At 35.7% G+C, this 16,978-nt stretch overlaps 2 protein-coding genes across 2 annotated transcripts in view; one reads left to right on the top strand and one right to left on the bottom strand.

Moving 5' to 3' along the window:
* LOC115212426 (sorbin and SH3 domain-containing protein 1) overlaps positions 1-9,498 on the bottom strand; it is a 504,251-nt gene extending 494,753 nt beyond the window's left edge. The window contains exon 1 of the mRNA XM_036503384.1: positions 9,321-9,498. The gene's annotated coding sequence lies outside the window, so the exon portion shown is untranslated. The remainder of the gene's footprint in view (positions 1-9,320) is intronic.
* Positions 9,499-9,952: 454 nt separating this feature from the next.
* LOC115212319 (rap1 GTPase-GDP dissociation stimulator 1-B) overlaps positions 9,953-16,978 on the top strand; it is a 94,446-nt gene continuing 87,420 nt past the window's right edge. Inside the window, exon 1 of the mRNA XM_029781182.2 lies at positions 9,953-10,140. Within this exon, the coding sequence (XP_029637042.1) occupies positions 10,128-10,140 (13 nt within the window). The 5' untranslated portion in view covers positions 9,953-10,127. The remainder of the gene's footprint in view (positions 10,141-16,978) is intronic.

A 16,978-nucleotide genomic window follows, 5' to 3' on the forward strand; every position in this document is an offset into this window, starting at 1 on the left:
TCAGCCATGTATCATGCCACACAGGAGGCGAGGTGGCCAACATCTGCAATGAGATGCTGCATGTATGGAGGCAGTCAACTAAGGTAGCAACAATTGTCGACTTGAAGTCAGCATATTTGCAGCTCCATGTGAGTGACAAACTGTGGCAGTACCAACTGGTGCGATACAAGGGCCAGACATATTGTCTGATAAGGCTGGGTTTTGCACTGAATTCTGCGCCAAAGATCATGGCGACAGTGCTCAAATCCACCATGGGAAAGGTGGATAGGATAAGAAGGGCCACCAGTTCTTAAGTTCCTACATAGATGATATTCTAGTGGACGAGACTGTAGTGCCTGCCACAGAGGTTGTAAGACATCTGAAGAAATTCGGGTTGATTGCGATGCCACCAGAGCCTATGGCTGGAAGAGCTGCACTGGGGCTTAAGCTTCAGTGAGACAGAACAGGTGAGTTGGTGTTTCGTAGAATAAGAACCCAGAGCTGGGTACCAACATCAGCAAGAGAGAACTGTTCTCAATGTGCAGGAAGTTAGTAGGTCACTACTCAATCATGGGGTGGCTGCATACAGCATGCAGTTACACCAAGAGACAAGCAGAAGGGAAGAACTAGAGTGACAAGATGGGAGAGGGGACAGTGGCGATGATGCAAGAAATCCTGGAGAGGACAAGAGCGGAAGACCCAGTCAGAGGGAACTGGCATGTGCCCAAATCAGATAGCACGAACATACAGTGTGATGTTAGCAGCATTGCGATAGGCGTCATGTTGGAAATTGAAGGTACTGAAGTGGAGTATGCCACCTGGATTTGAAAAGCCAATGACTACAACCACATCAATGTCACCGAGTTGGACGCAGTGCTGAAGAGAATGAATTTGTCCCTGAAATGGGGGCTGCACTCCATCAAAATGAGGACAGATTTGGCTACTGTGCTTGGCTGGGTAGGATCGGTGATCACCGACGAGAAGAGGGTGCAAACCAAAGGAGCTGCGGAATTGCTAATGAAGTGCCACCTAGGGATTCTAGGGGAGCTGATTGATGAGTTTGGCCTGAAGCTGAATGTGGTCTTTGTGCCTTCAGAGAGAAACAAGGCAGATGCTCTAACCAGAGTAAATAAAGGCCTGGTTAGGGGAACTGGAAGAATCAAAGCAAGGGGTAGCTGTGGTGTGTCAGTTAAATGACTCTGAGCTAAGGAGACAGAATGTCATGCATCATATGGGTGTGGATAGGACCCTGTATCTTGCCAGGAGGATTGACACCGATGTTACCAGATGCAGCATCCAGAAGGTGGTTGGAAACTGCAACAGGTGTCAATCCATCGACCCTGCTCCAGGTTTGCATGAGCAGGGAAACATTTCAGTAGAGCACAACTGGATACAATTAGCAGTGGATGTAACACACTACTGGCAAGGGACGTATCTCTCGATGGTTGACTGTAGGCCGGGCCAGGTGGCCATTTGGAGGGAATTGGGGACGCTGCGGACGAGATGGCATGTATTTTAAATGAGATATTCTTAGAGCGGAGCCCTGTGGATGAATTGCTGATGGACAACAGCACAGCATTTCGTTCAGAGGCGCTGAAGGAGATGCTTGACAGGTGGAAAATGCACCACTTTTTCAGAGCAGCATACAAGCCGAGTGGAAATGGGATCGTGGAGAGACATCATCGAATGATCAAAGCTATGGCAGAGAGGGGACATGTCTCACCGCCAGAAGAATCCATGCCACATAGGCTGAAGAATCCATGCCACATAGAGCAATATTCAAATATGAATGGCGGCATCTGAGTAAACTATTGAGATGCCCTGTAGATGAGAGAGGGCCTGACTTCGTGGCGATGAAGTCTGGGTCAAGCCACCAAAGGCTCACTGCACAACTCAGTGGAACAGAGGAAATGTGACAGCTATCAATTCTAAAAACAACATTTCTGTGGATGGAATGCCACATCATGTCTTGGATGTTCATAGGATTGTCACTTCATCGGCTGATGATTGTGGAGAAGAGGAAGAGAATGAGGTTCCCAGTTTAAGAAGATCACAACGTGCAATGCACCCACCTGGGTGAGTGATAGACTTCAACATGGAGTGAAGTGAGGAGGTGATCTTTGAGATCAGGGGGGAATGTGTGGATGAGCCAGAAGAAGAGGGCCATGATATCAATGGTCAAGGAACTGACCAGAAGAGGAAGCATAAGAGACGTGCAGGGAGACAGGACAGGGTCATCCTCTTTTGGCCGGCTCTCGGATTGGTGAAATAGCAGTTGCTTATACGGAGTGACAGGGTAGGGCAGGATTGCCAGAATGACTACAACTAGATGGGAGCAGATGAAAGAGGAAGGCAGGTAAACCTCTTTTCATTTCCCACACACGACAAATATTAAAGATGAGCTATGCAAAGAACCAGTCATGATATACATTTGGGTATTCAACAAATGCTCAGTAAAATTTCTCTTGAGTTCTGGTTCCAAACATGTCACAAGATGTGACTACCTTCATTTCTGACTTGTGAAATACAAAAGACAATTTGACAGCAACCAGAAATAAGGATGGTCCTTGGGAATGTATTCACTAGATTGGACTTTCATGAACTGCGTTGGCAATTTACTCATTGTCTTCAATTCATAGTCCAATTACATCCCTTGCAACTCATGCAAAAATGTACAAAAGAGCTTGATGCATCCTGGTGATCAGGCAGAAAAAGTAATCCACCAAACCAACTTTCTTATTGCAAGTGTTGTATATTGAACTCCTAATGAACATATAACAAATGCCGCATTTTTGTTTAAATAATTAAAATCGCCAGTCACGTGGCATGAGTTTTATGTAGACTTGTCTATTTTTTCTTATATATATTGTGATTAAAATAAATGGGGACATGGGTCATGGGGCCCAGGTAACCATCATTTCATCTCTTTCATTATATAATTCAATTTTCATTCGATTTTTACCCCACTTTGTAATATCCTGTACTGTCTCCTCTTTGTTTAGTCCCTTTGTGGATAATAAAAAATCAACAGTTGATTCCATCATGTGTTACAGTCAGTTATATATTTATCATCAGAAGTCTATTGGTGTTGAATTACCATTGATTTTTGATGCAGGTTTTCTCTTTTGAGACTACCTTTGTTGATAAACTGTTTGAGATCTGTTAGTGTTATGCGACACGTTGTTGGCCTTTACAGGCCTGTTTCCTGTTGTTTTCCCCTGTTTAGGGGCGAATTGTTCACATTTTGTGTAGGTTGAGCCTACATAGAAGACGATATGTACAAGCTCTGAAAGAGCAACAGAAACTTGGAGTACACCAGCAATTCAGGAGAAAGCACTGAAGGATATGCGGCCACTGCAAGAAGAGTTTGAAACGTTATAACAACAAGCTGGAGGCCATAAAGAAACTTCAAACAATACTTCAGGGCAGGGAACTCCTCTCAAGGAAGTAATTGAGGAAATGAAGAGGAAAACGGTGATTTCAGGACACTATCACTGAAGACTATAAAGATAGGGATAGCATCCGTAGAAGAGATAGAGAAGGCATTGAAGCTTATGGTCAAGCTAGCTTTTGTGAGACACAGAAAGAAATATGGTACTGTGGAGGCTTAGTTTATAGTTGAGAGTGATGCCAGGGTGAACTGGCTCTTATGTCAGCAAAAGAACAACAAAAATAACAATAGAAGGGTTCACACTGGAAATTAAACCGACATGGCTCCTGGCAGCTGCTTTCACCAACATAAAGGAGGAGCTGACACTTTGGGAGTTTGAGGAGAGAAGTGACCAGAATTGGTGTGGCAGTGACTTAAGAGCAACGATTCAAGTCACACCAGCAGACATTGACGTTAAACTGGAATTCGTCATTTAACGAAGTTAAAAGTCACCGTACAGGGCAGAATTCCAAAGTGCGTCGGGTGTGGATAGAAGGGGCACCCCAGGCCTTACAACCTGAAGCACAGGGAGAAAGTCAAGAGGCCAGTGTGCAGCAGGAGAAAGTTGAAGAGGGTGTCCCAGGGGAAGAGAAGCAGCAGGAGGAGGTGATGGTGGAGAGAGAAATGGTCACAACAAAGGATGACACACTGTTAACATCAACGTCTACAGACGTAAGTGACGGTGAATGGAAAGTTGGTGGGAGAAAGAGAAAGAAAAGCGCTCGTTCTCTCCCTACCACAAACAAAAAAGTTAAAAACAAGAATACACAAACACGAACACACAAGAACAATTAACTACAGTGACAAATGAAAATTCCACAAAAACAAAAGAATTGATTAAAACCGTAATGACTTCACCAAGCAAAGAAAAAAAAGAAAATAACTTTTTGAAAATTTATGTACGTTGTAAAAAATGTTCAGTGATGTTACCTGGGTCGTGGAACCCGGGTAACCATCATTTCATCTTTTTCATTATATAATCATTCATTTTTCATTCGATTTATACCCCACTTTGTAATGTACTGTCCCCTCTTTGTTTAGTCCCTTCGTGGATAATAAAGAATCAACAGTTGATTCCATTGCTACAGGATCACGGTTGATGTTATTACCCATTCTCATACATTACCCATCCCACAAAGTTATCAACCACCTCACCAACAACAACACTGAACACCTTTTTGATCTACATGTGTCTAACACACGTGGACATGCCTACAAAGTCAGAAAACAACACAGCTCCCATGACTTTCGGAAACATTTTTTCACGCTCAGAGTTGCTGAAGCATGGAATAAACTGCCTGCGTCAGTTGTTGACTGCCATGACACTGCATCCTTTAAGGCCCTCATGCTTTCCGAAATCCGCCGAAACTACACCTGATTATATATACACTTTAGATGAGTTGTAGTGCACCTGAGCACTATACACAATTATTATTATTATTATTATTATTTTTATTCTGCTTCCGCTAAGACGTGATAGAAATTGGTAGTTTACGGCTGTTTGACCCTTGTTCCTATACCAGTGCTTATGAAATAAGCAAATTACAAAACTTGACGAATTTACATGACTTGGGTCGATAATTTATCAACGATTCCATGAAAGAATCAATATCAGAAGTTTGCGACCTCCTGGTGCACGCTCACACACAGTGAAGCTTATCTTTATAAACGCATGCCGCTTTAACATCAATTTACTAATTACTATGTACGTGTAAGCCACGAGTATTATCAAAATAGACAACTTGCTCTGCCTGATTATCAAGTACCACGAAATGTTCAATTATCTACCTCGTGTACAGATATTAGTTAATTCAAAACAGTGATTTAAGAACCAAAGAAATTTTGCTTCAATTGCGTTTAACTTCAAGAAAAAATAACCAAACTCCAAAAATGAATGAAAACTAAAATTATTTTTTTCTTCGGTCTAACAGTAAAAATTGAAACAATAAACTGATATTTCAAATTGTTGTAGAATATTTAAGATCTATATATGAAAGAAAATATAATTATTTACTTGACTTTAATTTCATAGCTATACGTTTTTATGAGTACATCAGCATGCGTGTGTCTAAGTTTTTTCTTTATAGAAGAAGATTAAGGGTTGGAAAAAAAATTAATTTTACTGGTAAACGTAGTAATCAATTATTTTCTTAAAATGTTGACAAATATAATTCATTTGGGCAAATAATGTTATAAAATATTACTTTTAAAATGGATCCCTACTATTTAAACATTTTTGAAGTCTTGATTTGGTAAATTCTTAAGGTGCTTCATTTTTTAAAATAATTTCGATATCTTGACAGATTATTTCATTCTTTAAAAGTGTGCTATAAGGGATTCAACATGATTAGCTTTTTGACCAAGCACAAGGCATTATATTCATTCATACGAGTTACAATCGATTGAATTAAGGTAAGTACCTATAAGGTATGTACTTAATTAATCTGCGAAAGATAGTGGAGTGATGTAACCAAATATTCACCTTTAACTCTGGTACACAAGAGAACAAGCTATTTTATTAACCTTAGTACTTGATTTCATTTTTATTGACCTCATAAGAATAAGTTAAAAACTACGTCGACGGGATTTGAACTAGAGACATAACGAAACACCTCCAAGAATTTTTACCCGATGCCATACCGATTTTGACACACCACGGCCAGCATGAAGTTAGGGAACTTTCGGAGTAGCTATCCCACATAAGTCAGGTTTTTCGGGGAATGAGAAGATTCTAAGACTTTTTGAAATACGCGACATTAAAAAAATTTAGGAAATCCTGTGGGGAGGGGATAGATAAACTTTGACTTATGTAGGACAACTGAAAGTCCACCAATACAGGTATTGATTTCTTTTGGATAGGCACAAACCTTCAGGTTTCTAAGGGTAGAAAAACAAAATGCTATGACTTACATTCATCCTTTTCCAAAATAGGTCTTAACAACGTGAAATGAAAGGGAATGAATACCGGAGTATTCATACATTTATCATTTTAGTTCTGCTTGCCTCACTTTCCCCCTATAAATATATATATATATATGAGAAAGAGAGGGGCTTATGTTTACGGGGTATATCTCTTCTCTCTTATGATAAAAGGCAGATTTTCTCTGCCTGTTCCCATGTTCCTTTTTAATACAATTCTACAATATAGAATTTCTTCAATTAGAATTTACCTATGATTTTTCGAAGTAAATTCGATTCGGTCATGGCATATAAATTTCTTTCAATTTGACCCCCAATTACGCAAAAATTTGAAAAAACTCATTATTTTACGATTTCCCCTCTCACTTCAAAGGCTTTACTCCGCCTATTAGCACACTTTCTCTTTACACACATAGACACGCAAACATATACATATATGACAGGGTGAATTGTTGAAAGAAAATTGTAAGCTAAGAAGGTGTGTGTGAGAGAGAGTGTGTGTGTGTGTGTATAGGAAGTGAGGGATAAAAATATGGCAAGAAGTGGACATATATACATACATCCATACATACATGTGTATGTTATCTCTCTATATATAAAGCTGAAGTTGTCTGTGTGCGCCAGGTTTGGTAGCCTTCAACTAACACTATCTCCTCCGAGACCCTGCGGCACAAGTTGACCAAAATTGAGAGTATGATAGAAGGGTTGCTCTTCCTTCCGTAGAAGATAAAATTCAAATTGGACCATGTTAACACCAAAAATGTGCTTTTTCCTATGAAAATCCCTATTTTATACGATTTTTTCACTGCTGTGTCGCCACTTTTCGGTGTATTTCAACCAGAAAAATGTTTACTTGAAGAGAATAACAAGCTGCATAATGCAAAATTTTTACTTTTCAAAAATTCCAATTCCAGCGGGTCGAAACAAACCCGAGCAACGCCGGGCGATACTGCTAGTATATATATATATATATACACACACACATTCTTTTTTCCCTCTATACCCCAAAACTGAAATTCCTAGCAGCAGACTAGACCCATAGAGTTTCTTTTCCCCCTTATGCTGTTTGTAGTATCACATGAATTATATTTGAAATGACTGTACTAAATGAATGGAAAGTTAAAAGATAAATGGCACACACACATACGATTATTCTTTTAACTTTGTTTTTTTTCTCTTTATATGTGAAAAGTTAACAGAAAGATATGAAAGTTATATGTATATATAAATTATCTTTTCACAAATACATAATTATCTGTTAACTTTAAATATATATGATTATTAACTTTACATATATAATTATCCGCTAATTTTATATAACTGTTAACTTTATATATACAATTATTTGTTAACTTTATACATACAATTATCAGTTAACTTTATACATACAATTATCAGTTAACTGGCGATGTTTTTTATATATATATATATTATGGGAGAGGAATCAAATTTGGTAAATAATTTAACTTTTCAACGATTCCAGGAATTTGTGCGTGTGCGCGTAAAGTTTTGGATTGTTATTTTTTCGTTTATACTCACAATATTACCAAATATTATCCTGGGTGAAATAACGATATAGCATTGCCCTGTATAAAGTAGGTTTCACTATCCCGTTTATTGAAGCCTTACCTCGCCCCTTTCTACATCGTTGTAAGAAAATTGTCAGCCACAGGTGCTGGGAGGTTTCAAAAAAGTAAGTAGGGTAATGGAGACGAGATATATATTAGCAGCTACATTTGATAAATATGCTTTAACTCAGACAAACCAATTCAACAATAAGTAACTACATTTGAAGCGAGTGGAGGTTTGTATTGATTTCTCAGGAATAAAGAAACAAGGTCGCCACTTTTGTTTTCTCTTTGTATAACGAAAGGAGGGAATAAAATTGATTGAAATTGTCAAAGTAATATTGCTGGTGGTTATAACTACTTCAATGCACGGGGTTTGGGGGTAAAATGCTTCTCAGAATGTAAAGGGTTAGCAAGAGTATATTTAGTGCATTACTTGTAATTCCATAGACACCCTGGTGGAATTTCCTCTCAGAATGTAGAATAGCGACAGTAATGATATTCAGTATATTACTGATCGTTATTTAATCTATTCACTACAATGCGATTCTTCTCAGAATATAGATAATCAACCATGTATTCACTGGTTATTTTATACCACCATAAAGGCGGCGAGCTGGCAGAAAAGTTAGCACGCCGGGCGAAATGCGTAGCCGTATTTCGTCTGTCGTTACGGTCTGAGTTCAAATTCCGCCGAGGTCGACTTTGCCTTTCATCCTTTCGGGGTCGATAAATAAAGTACCAGTTTCCAACTGGGGTCGATGTAATCGACTTAATCCCTTTGTCTGTCCTTGTTTGTCCCTTCTATGTTTAGCCCCTTGTGGGCAGTAAAGAAATATATTTTATACCACCACCTTCGTAGAATTTCCTCTCTAAATGTAGAAGGTTAATCAAGGTAAATATTGCTGGGGGTTACTTCACGAACTACTCGATGAAATTTCTTCAGAATGAAGAGGGTTAGTCATACTAATAATCAATATATGTTACTGATCGACTTCATCTACATCCAGAAGAGATTTCAACTTGGAAAACAGGCAAAACACTAAATACAAATACTTGAGCATCTGAACAGAAATATCAATTTTGGTTTGGAAGAGGAGGAGACAGAAAAAAGTTTATTATTTTTGTTTCTTTTTGCTTTTCGCTTTTTAAAAAAAAAACAATCAAAATCGGTGAATTACTGATATTCATTCAGCTTCATAAGATAAACCGCAGAATAATGAAAGAAAACCAAAAAGAAAAAAGAACTTTTTTCCATTTTCGTTTTCTTTAAAAAACAGCACATAAATTGTTAGAAGCTTCTTTTATTTTACCTTGTTTCAAATGAAAAGTCTGTTTTGTTTTTCTTCTCTTAAAGAGAAATTAGAAGGAAAAGATTTGAATGATATAGAAAGTAAAATAAAATATATTAAAAGAAGTTTTACCTTAACTTTGGGCAAAAAAGAAAATAATTTCGGTCGTCGTTTGTTTTTTAGGGAGGTATCTCTCTCTCTTTTTCCAGTATATATATGAATGAATTTTCGAAAGAAGTAATCAACGTGGAAAACAACCCGGCAAAACTACAATAAACATGCTTCCCTTATCCCGCCATGAGCTGGACTAAACAGTGTCAACTAGGAGAAATGTTAGTTATGGTCGTCTGCATCAAACTTTTGTGTTCAGCAAGCAACTGGCCGAGCTTGTCTGCCTTAATCAAAGCTAACCTTACCAGTGATATCTAATAACCAAATTTCATTCAATTTTGTTCTTCTTTTATTATCTTTTTCTTTCATTTTTCTCTTTTTTTAAAGCTTTATATTTATATTAAATTTATACTGATTCTTCTTTCAGTTTCCGACTCCCCTTTAGAGTCGCAAATCCCCAGGTGGTTGTTTTTGCAAAGCAATAATGACAGAATTTAAAACAATTTTTTCAAAAAATCATCATTAAAATAACTTTTATTACGCAAACTTTAACAAACTGTCTGAAATGAAGAAAAAAGTTGCAAGGACTTTAGTGCAAGTTTGCGGAAGAATCAGGCGTATGAATACAAATCTCTGTGTATGTAATATGTGTGTGTTGCGGTAAAGTATTTTGCTTCCGGTATTCACATGTCAACTTGTTCATCAGATTCTGAAATACTTAATACCTTGCATGTCTCTGAAGTTGAACCCATTATTTAGTTAATTTGTTTACCAATAAGACATTTGATTTATCTGTCTGCTTGAGGAACACATGATCATTAGTATACAATGGAAGAAGTGGGTAAGTCGAGTCTTATCTAAATACAGTTTCAATTTTTTTCCTATCTACATAGTGTCTTTTGCTTCCATAGGTAACGATATCGGATTGATTATTACAAATATAATGATTTGACACAAGATTATCAATTTTAGGGAAAAGGTATAATAGTTTGAAATGACCTGGTATTTGACTCTTATTTAATCGAGGAGTAGATAAAAGATAAAGGCGATTTTGACAGAATGTGCCAGTAGTTAATAAAGATGTGTTGCATCACCAAAGACATAGTCTTCGGTTTTACTTCTGCGATCTTCCTAGTAATAAATATCACTTGTCAGTTCCTTACGAACCCCTATTTAATAGTAATTAGATATCAAACGCTTATTTTTTTATTTCAATGCTATTATTTTTGTAGGTTTTATTTAGTCAGACTCAGAAAAAAAGATATTGCGATTGAGAGTTGTCAATCACCTCAGCTGGGGTTTTAAAGAATGATAAAAAAAAAAGAAATTAATTAATTAGTAGCTTTCGTTAAGATAAGGTAGGTGGCTAAACAAACCAGCATCCTTAAATGACACGCCTTCTTTTAAAGAAAACGATTGTATTTCAAGGTAAAAGTGGTTGAAGAAAATAACAGGACATCAGCTGTATCGAAAACAATTCGTTCTATTAACATTCTATGTTATGTTGTAACTTTCATTTTATGCTTTAAAAGAATATCTTTTCATTTTTAATTTCCTAATTTCGATCACATTAAGGGGGTTTTGATGTTGGTTTTGGTTTACTTATTTGTTAAATTTATTTTAAATCCTTATCCAGTCATACTTTACTATTGGCGGGAGATGATGTGAAATCCAAAATTACGAGTTCTTTTTTTTTTTCTTACTTCGTTTTTCTTCTTATCACATGGTGAAATACCAATTAGTTTCATTAATTATAGATTTGATTGAGAAGTTTATCACCTATTTTTTCAATGTATTAGTTTTCCGAAAGGGAAAACAAAAATGACACTCTCAGAGAATGTTGAAGATGAGTTAACAGTCGTGAATAGAGCACTACCGAATCCAAAAATCAAGTCTTCAGCAACATTATAGATAGATAGATAGATAGATTTCAAATTCAGTCCTTTGAATAGTTTACCAAGTAAAACAGAAAATTAATGTATGATAGTCAATGCCTGTAATAGCAATCAATTTATCGTCATTCATTCATTCGTTCATTCATTTGAGAGAACTGCTAAAAAAAAAATGAAGCCGTTTCTAGCTTGTTCTTATTCATTCAGAATTTATTGTAGCTTGAAAACTACACAGTATTTCTAATATCACCATATAATAACCGTGAGCCCAATAACAAAACTATATAATAATGAGGATAATAAATTCGGGAATATTCTACCGAGGTGTTATTTCTACAAGTCTCCACCGGACTTTCGAACGAACCCTCCAAATTTCTTCATTCATCAAGTTCTTTCTTCCGTTTTCATTATTAGTTTTATTCATTATTTACATTGTGTTGTTTTTGAGGTTGTTGCTTAGTCCCAAGTGCACCTGTAACCAAATTTTCTCCAGTCATGTCTTTATTCTTCAGACATATAGTGCCTATCACTACATTAACCATTATATGCACCCTTCTTTTTCTTAGGACGTTAGGATATGATTTTTTAAAAAGAGATTTAGTGCCGTTTCTAACAGGTTTAGGGACCTTGTATTGTAGAAGCTCCCTCATTGGTTCGTGTGTGTGTGTGCGTGCGCGCTCGTGTACATTCTTTTTCATGTTTTCCATGTAAAACCGTTTCTATCGTTTCAGTCATTTATTTTTCATAAGTATTGTTACGTGTTCTGTTTTACGCTCTCATTGCAATTAAAGAAATCCTTTACCTGGCATATCTCTGGAGTCGAGAAAATTAGATACCAGTCTTGCATTCAGATTCAAAATCTATATCTTTCTCTTAAAAATTTTCGAGACAATGGCAAGAAAGAATTTCGATTAAAAGAAGTATCTATCTAAACGGAGAGCACTGGATTATATATTTACTATCGAAACTGTAAATTCGAGAAGAAAACGCTTCTTTCTCGGACAAAGAAGTGAGACCGAAACGTTAAATTTCTCTTCTTCACAACAAACTAGTTTATCCCATTCAATGAATTATATTACATGATAAACTGTTTGGTTTCATCCCTCCATTGTCTGAGTTCAAATCCTGCTGGAATCGACTTTTTATTTCACTTCTAGGGCCAATCAAATAGGTAACAGTCCCGTGTACTAAATACCAATTCAGTTAACTACGCTCACCTCTTGGGAATTAATGACGTGCCACTGTAAGGAATCCCTATTATCAGTTATTACCATTGAAGTAGGCATGAATGTCATAACTTTTGGTTTATGTCGTCTGTTCTAATAAATCTGAAGTTTTATTGCTGCGTTAAAAATTATAAGAATTGATTCCCTATGGCTAAGACGAGTAATAATTAGTGAAAGACCTGAATATATTTCTGGTACGTTTAGTTCCAGGCAATCACTGACTGAGCAAGTGTGTTCCCGTATTTTTAAGAGTATCAGAGACTACGTTTTTCTAACACATCCTTCCTTTTTTTTAACAATTTCTAGCAGGTTTAGTGAACACGTAGAGATTTTAACCAAAATATAGAGAGGTCAAACTAAATACCATGTGACATCTAATTTAACGCTGTTGTTTCTATCACTGCTCATTAAAACTTATGTAAGAAATAATGTTGAGCCACCAACCCTGATTCAGCAAGGATATTGATTGTCCTCTCTTTTTAGGCATAGGTAAGACTACAGTGTTATTTGCACATTTTCCTGGTTGCTATTTCTAGCAGATTGAGTAATCATATATTGGTTTCCTTGTCTGTTCATCATTATTATTGTTGATCCCTGTGCTGTCTTCCTTTGAACAGGAAGAGCAAGCAATATTTCTCTACCTGGTGCCATGAATAAACAATTCTATAAGGAACAACACTGAAAGACCACCACCTATGTGGCTAAGTTTTGATTTGAGTAATGAAGGATTGTATTTACTGTGGATTTGTTGAACAGTATGAGACAGGTAGGAATGGCCTTCACAAATGAGCCAAATGAGAAGAAAGGTGCAAGAAGATACCCTTGGCAGTTTAGGGTAATGTTAGGTCTGTGGGGTTCCTAGATTGGCTCTAGGTGGCTGTCCTTTTTATAATAATAATAATAATAATTGTGTACAGTGCTCAGGTGCACTACAACTCATCTAAAGTGTATATATAATCAGGTGTAGTTTCGGCGGATTTCGGAAAGCATGAGGGCCTTAAAAGATGCAGTGTCATGGCAGTCAACATTGGGGCATCTCATTTCATTCCTTTTGTATATTTTGTTTTCAATGTTTTCACAAGTCATCATGTACAGACTTCCTGCAATTAAAAAAAAATTCCTTATAATATCCCTCATTAATTATACTTTTAGCAACAGTGAGCTGCTGGCAGAATCACTAGAACACTGGGGGAAAATGCATTACAATATTTCTGGTTTTTTCTTCACATTGAGTTCAGTTCCTTCCACTTCAGCTTTGCTTTTCATTCCTCTAGGGTCGATAAAATAAAATAGCAGTTAAGTGTCAAAAAACTGCCCTCAAAATTACTAACCTTGTTTCTAATGCCTAGCAGGATTTCTTTGGTTTTACGTTCTGAGGTCAACTTTGTCTTTCAACTTTTCAGAGTCAGTAGAATAAGTACCAGTAGAGTACTGTGGTCAATGTAATCAACTGCCCAGCTTTGTAAACAATTTCAGGTCTTGGCCCTATAGTAAAAAGAATTGTGACTAATTATTGTATGGATTGTTGCTGTATATATGTGATGTTTATATTTTCTGCTGCATTGCTTGGAATTCTAAAACCTTAATAAATACAACCTTGATAGGGATCCCTAGATAACTACATAAATGATATATAAAAGTGTGTCTGTTTTTTATTATATTATGTATAATAGATATGTGTGTGTATGTGTGATATATATGCATTTATAAGTGTATATGTTTATATGTATGCAAATATATATGTGGGTGTATATAAAATGGTGGTGCCCCAGCATGGCGACAGCTCATGAGCTTAAACTAGATGAAATTAAAAAAAAAAAAAATATGCATATGTATGTACATATATAGAATACATGCAGTCATATGTATAATATGGGCATTAATCTGCATGTGCACATATGCATGCATATATACAAGTATATACATACATAAGTGTATGCATATATATATATATGCATTAGTCTTATAAAAAAAATTTGTTTCTAATCCCAAAATGATGTAATGTACCAAGGAATTTTTAAATTCAATATATGAGACTTTAACATTTTATCATTTTGTTAAGGCCCAAAACAGTTAATAACTCTTCTTGTACACTATCACCATAGGTTAATTTCTTCCCTCTTATGAAACTGCGGACTGCCACATGCCTGCTCCAATTTTGTCTGTATGCATATATATGTGAAAATCTTTACATATTGTATATCAAACACCTGAAAAGTAAAAGGAAATTTTGTCAGCATTTATATTTTACATCCACCTAAACACCACCACTACCACTACTTCAAAAAAAATATGCAGTTTGTGTAAACAATTTTTATATCATCAGAAAATAAACTCAACAGAAACAAGTATAATAAATAGCATATCACTAAAGGTTTCATTTTGTTTTCCATATCATGTTTTTGTCTTTTGATAAGAACATTGATCTTATGTAATCTTTCAATGTACCTGATGATATATGCAGGCATGGCTGTGTGGTAAGAATTTTGCTTCCCAACCACATGGTTCTGGGTTCAATCCCACTGCATGGCACTTTGGGCAAGTGTCTTCTACTATAGCCTAAGGCTGACCAAAGCCTTATGATAGGATTTGGTAAATGGAAACTTAGCAGTTCGGCAAAAGAGACTGATAGAATAAAAGTATTGTTATAGTTACAATAAATGTATTATTAATAACACTGAAAATATCAAAAATGAGTCTAATTTAATGTGGTAATAATTTTAATGAACTAAGTATTATAACATTGATGTGATACTTACTATATATCTACTTTTGCACACACCACCTGCATGTGTGTGTGTGTGTATATATATATATATATATATATATATATATATATATTCCTCTAACATTCTAAAAGTAAAATCATGTTTTACTACCAAATCATCTCACTAATTAATTAGAATTATAATTCTCACAAGTTCTCGTTATCAGATTTCATGTCATAAACCTCCATTTTTGCATACATATACTTTCATGTGTATAGACACTTACACATTCATACTTATATTAACAAGCTTTTTTGTGTACAGTACAGCACATGTATTTTGCACACATATGTACACAAGGATATACACACACACACACAAAACTATTATCACCTATTCACTTCATTGTATGCCTTCCACAGATCAGAAATTACTCAGACAGCCAATAATGCACTTAAATATAAATTATACCATACACACACTACATACATACCTGATATCACATATATACACACCATATTGCAATGCACTTGCACACATTCACACAAAGTTATATAACCTGATACTACATTTGTAAACACTATATTTTCCATACTTAATATCATGACATGTTGACACAGATACAGTGTATTTATACACTGAATAGCACTACATTGCATTAATATACATACATATACAACACAACACACTCACAAACCTCATATTACACATACAGTGCATACTACAAACACACACATAGTGTGATATACATGCATACAGGGGAAAATATTGAATACTTTTGACATCTTTATCATATGAATGGTTATAATTAAATAAGAGCAGCACACATCACTTCTATAACCAACCCTATCCACTACCTTGACACCTCCCCCACCTCAGCTGATATCGTTTCCAATATTGGAATGATAATACGAAGCTTAGACATATGACCGTGAATAACACGAACGAAGATGTAGCATCTGAATAACATTTTTAGGTATTCTGCAAAAAAAAAATATTTTAAAAATAACATTAAGAAAAAAAGTAACTGAAAATGTAACTTCAAAAACAAAGATAATTTTAAAATGGTTGCCTAGAAATGTCTAGTTTACATGTTTTTAATTGTTTTTTTTTAATTTTATTTTACATAATAAGCAATTTCTACTGAGATATATATTTTTAAATAACCAATTTCCAGAAACAAGGAATCATACCTTATTTTGTAAAGTAAATATTTTTTTTTTAAATGAAAATGTAGCACAAACATACTATCTTAAAGGTATCCAGAGTGACAATCACCTGACACACAGTGTATCATTGTGGAAGCAGGTTTCTCATTGATTTAACCCTTTAGCATTCAGATCACTCTGTCAAGTGTAATACTTATTCCTTCACATTGATTTGAATTAGTCATGCATTATCTTGTAGTCTTGAAATTTTAATGACGTGAGTAATTATTTTTGGAATAATATTGAAGGGTAAGTGTGAGAGGCCAGATTTGGTCAGTTTGAACATAAAACACATAGAATGTTTTGGCCAGATATAACCAGGTTAAATGCTAAAGGATTAAATAGTTTGTCTGGAAACTAGTGGGAATAAGTACTATAGAGACCAGTATATTGATTTTAAGCTCAGGGGCCAATAATTCTGCTAAGATGGCTCTAATGTAATCATTTTTTTTGTTGATGAGGGAGACAATTATCCCATGTAGTGTTTTATTGGCAGTTTTGTCATTTATATTGAATACAAATATTTGCCAGATTTTTTATTGTTATTTCCTTGTTTAGTAGTTTGATGCTGAGTTTTACATTGGTAGTGTGTGGTTTTGGTATAATTTGAGATTTTCTGATGTTCATGAGGTTTGCTACTTCTGG

The sequence above is a fragment of the Octopus sinensis genome, linkage group LG5 (genome assembly GCF_006345805.1).
Source record: "Octopus sinensis linkage group LG5, ASM634580v1, whole genome shotgun sequence".
In the NCBI taxonomy this organism is placed as follows: Eukaryota; Metazoa; Mollusca; class Cephalopoda; order Octopoda; family Octopodidae; genus Octopus; species Octopus sinensis.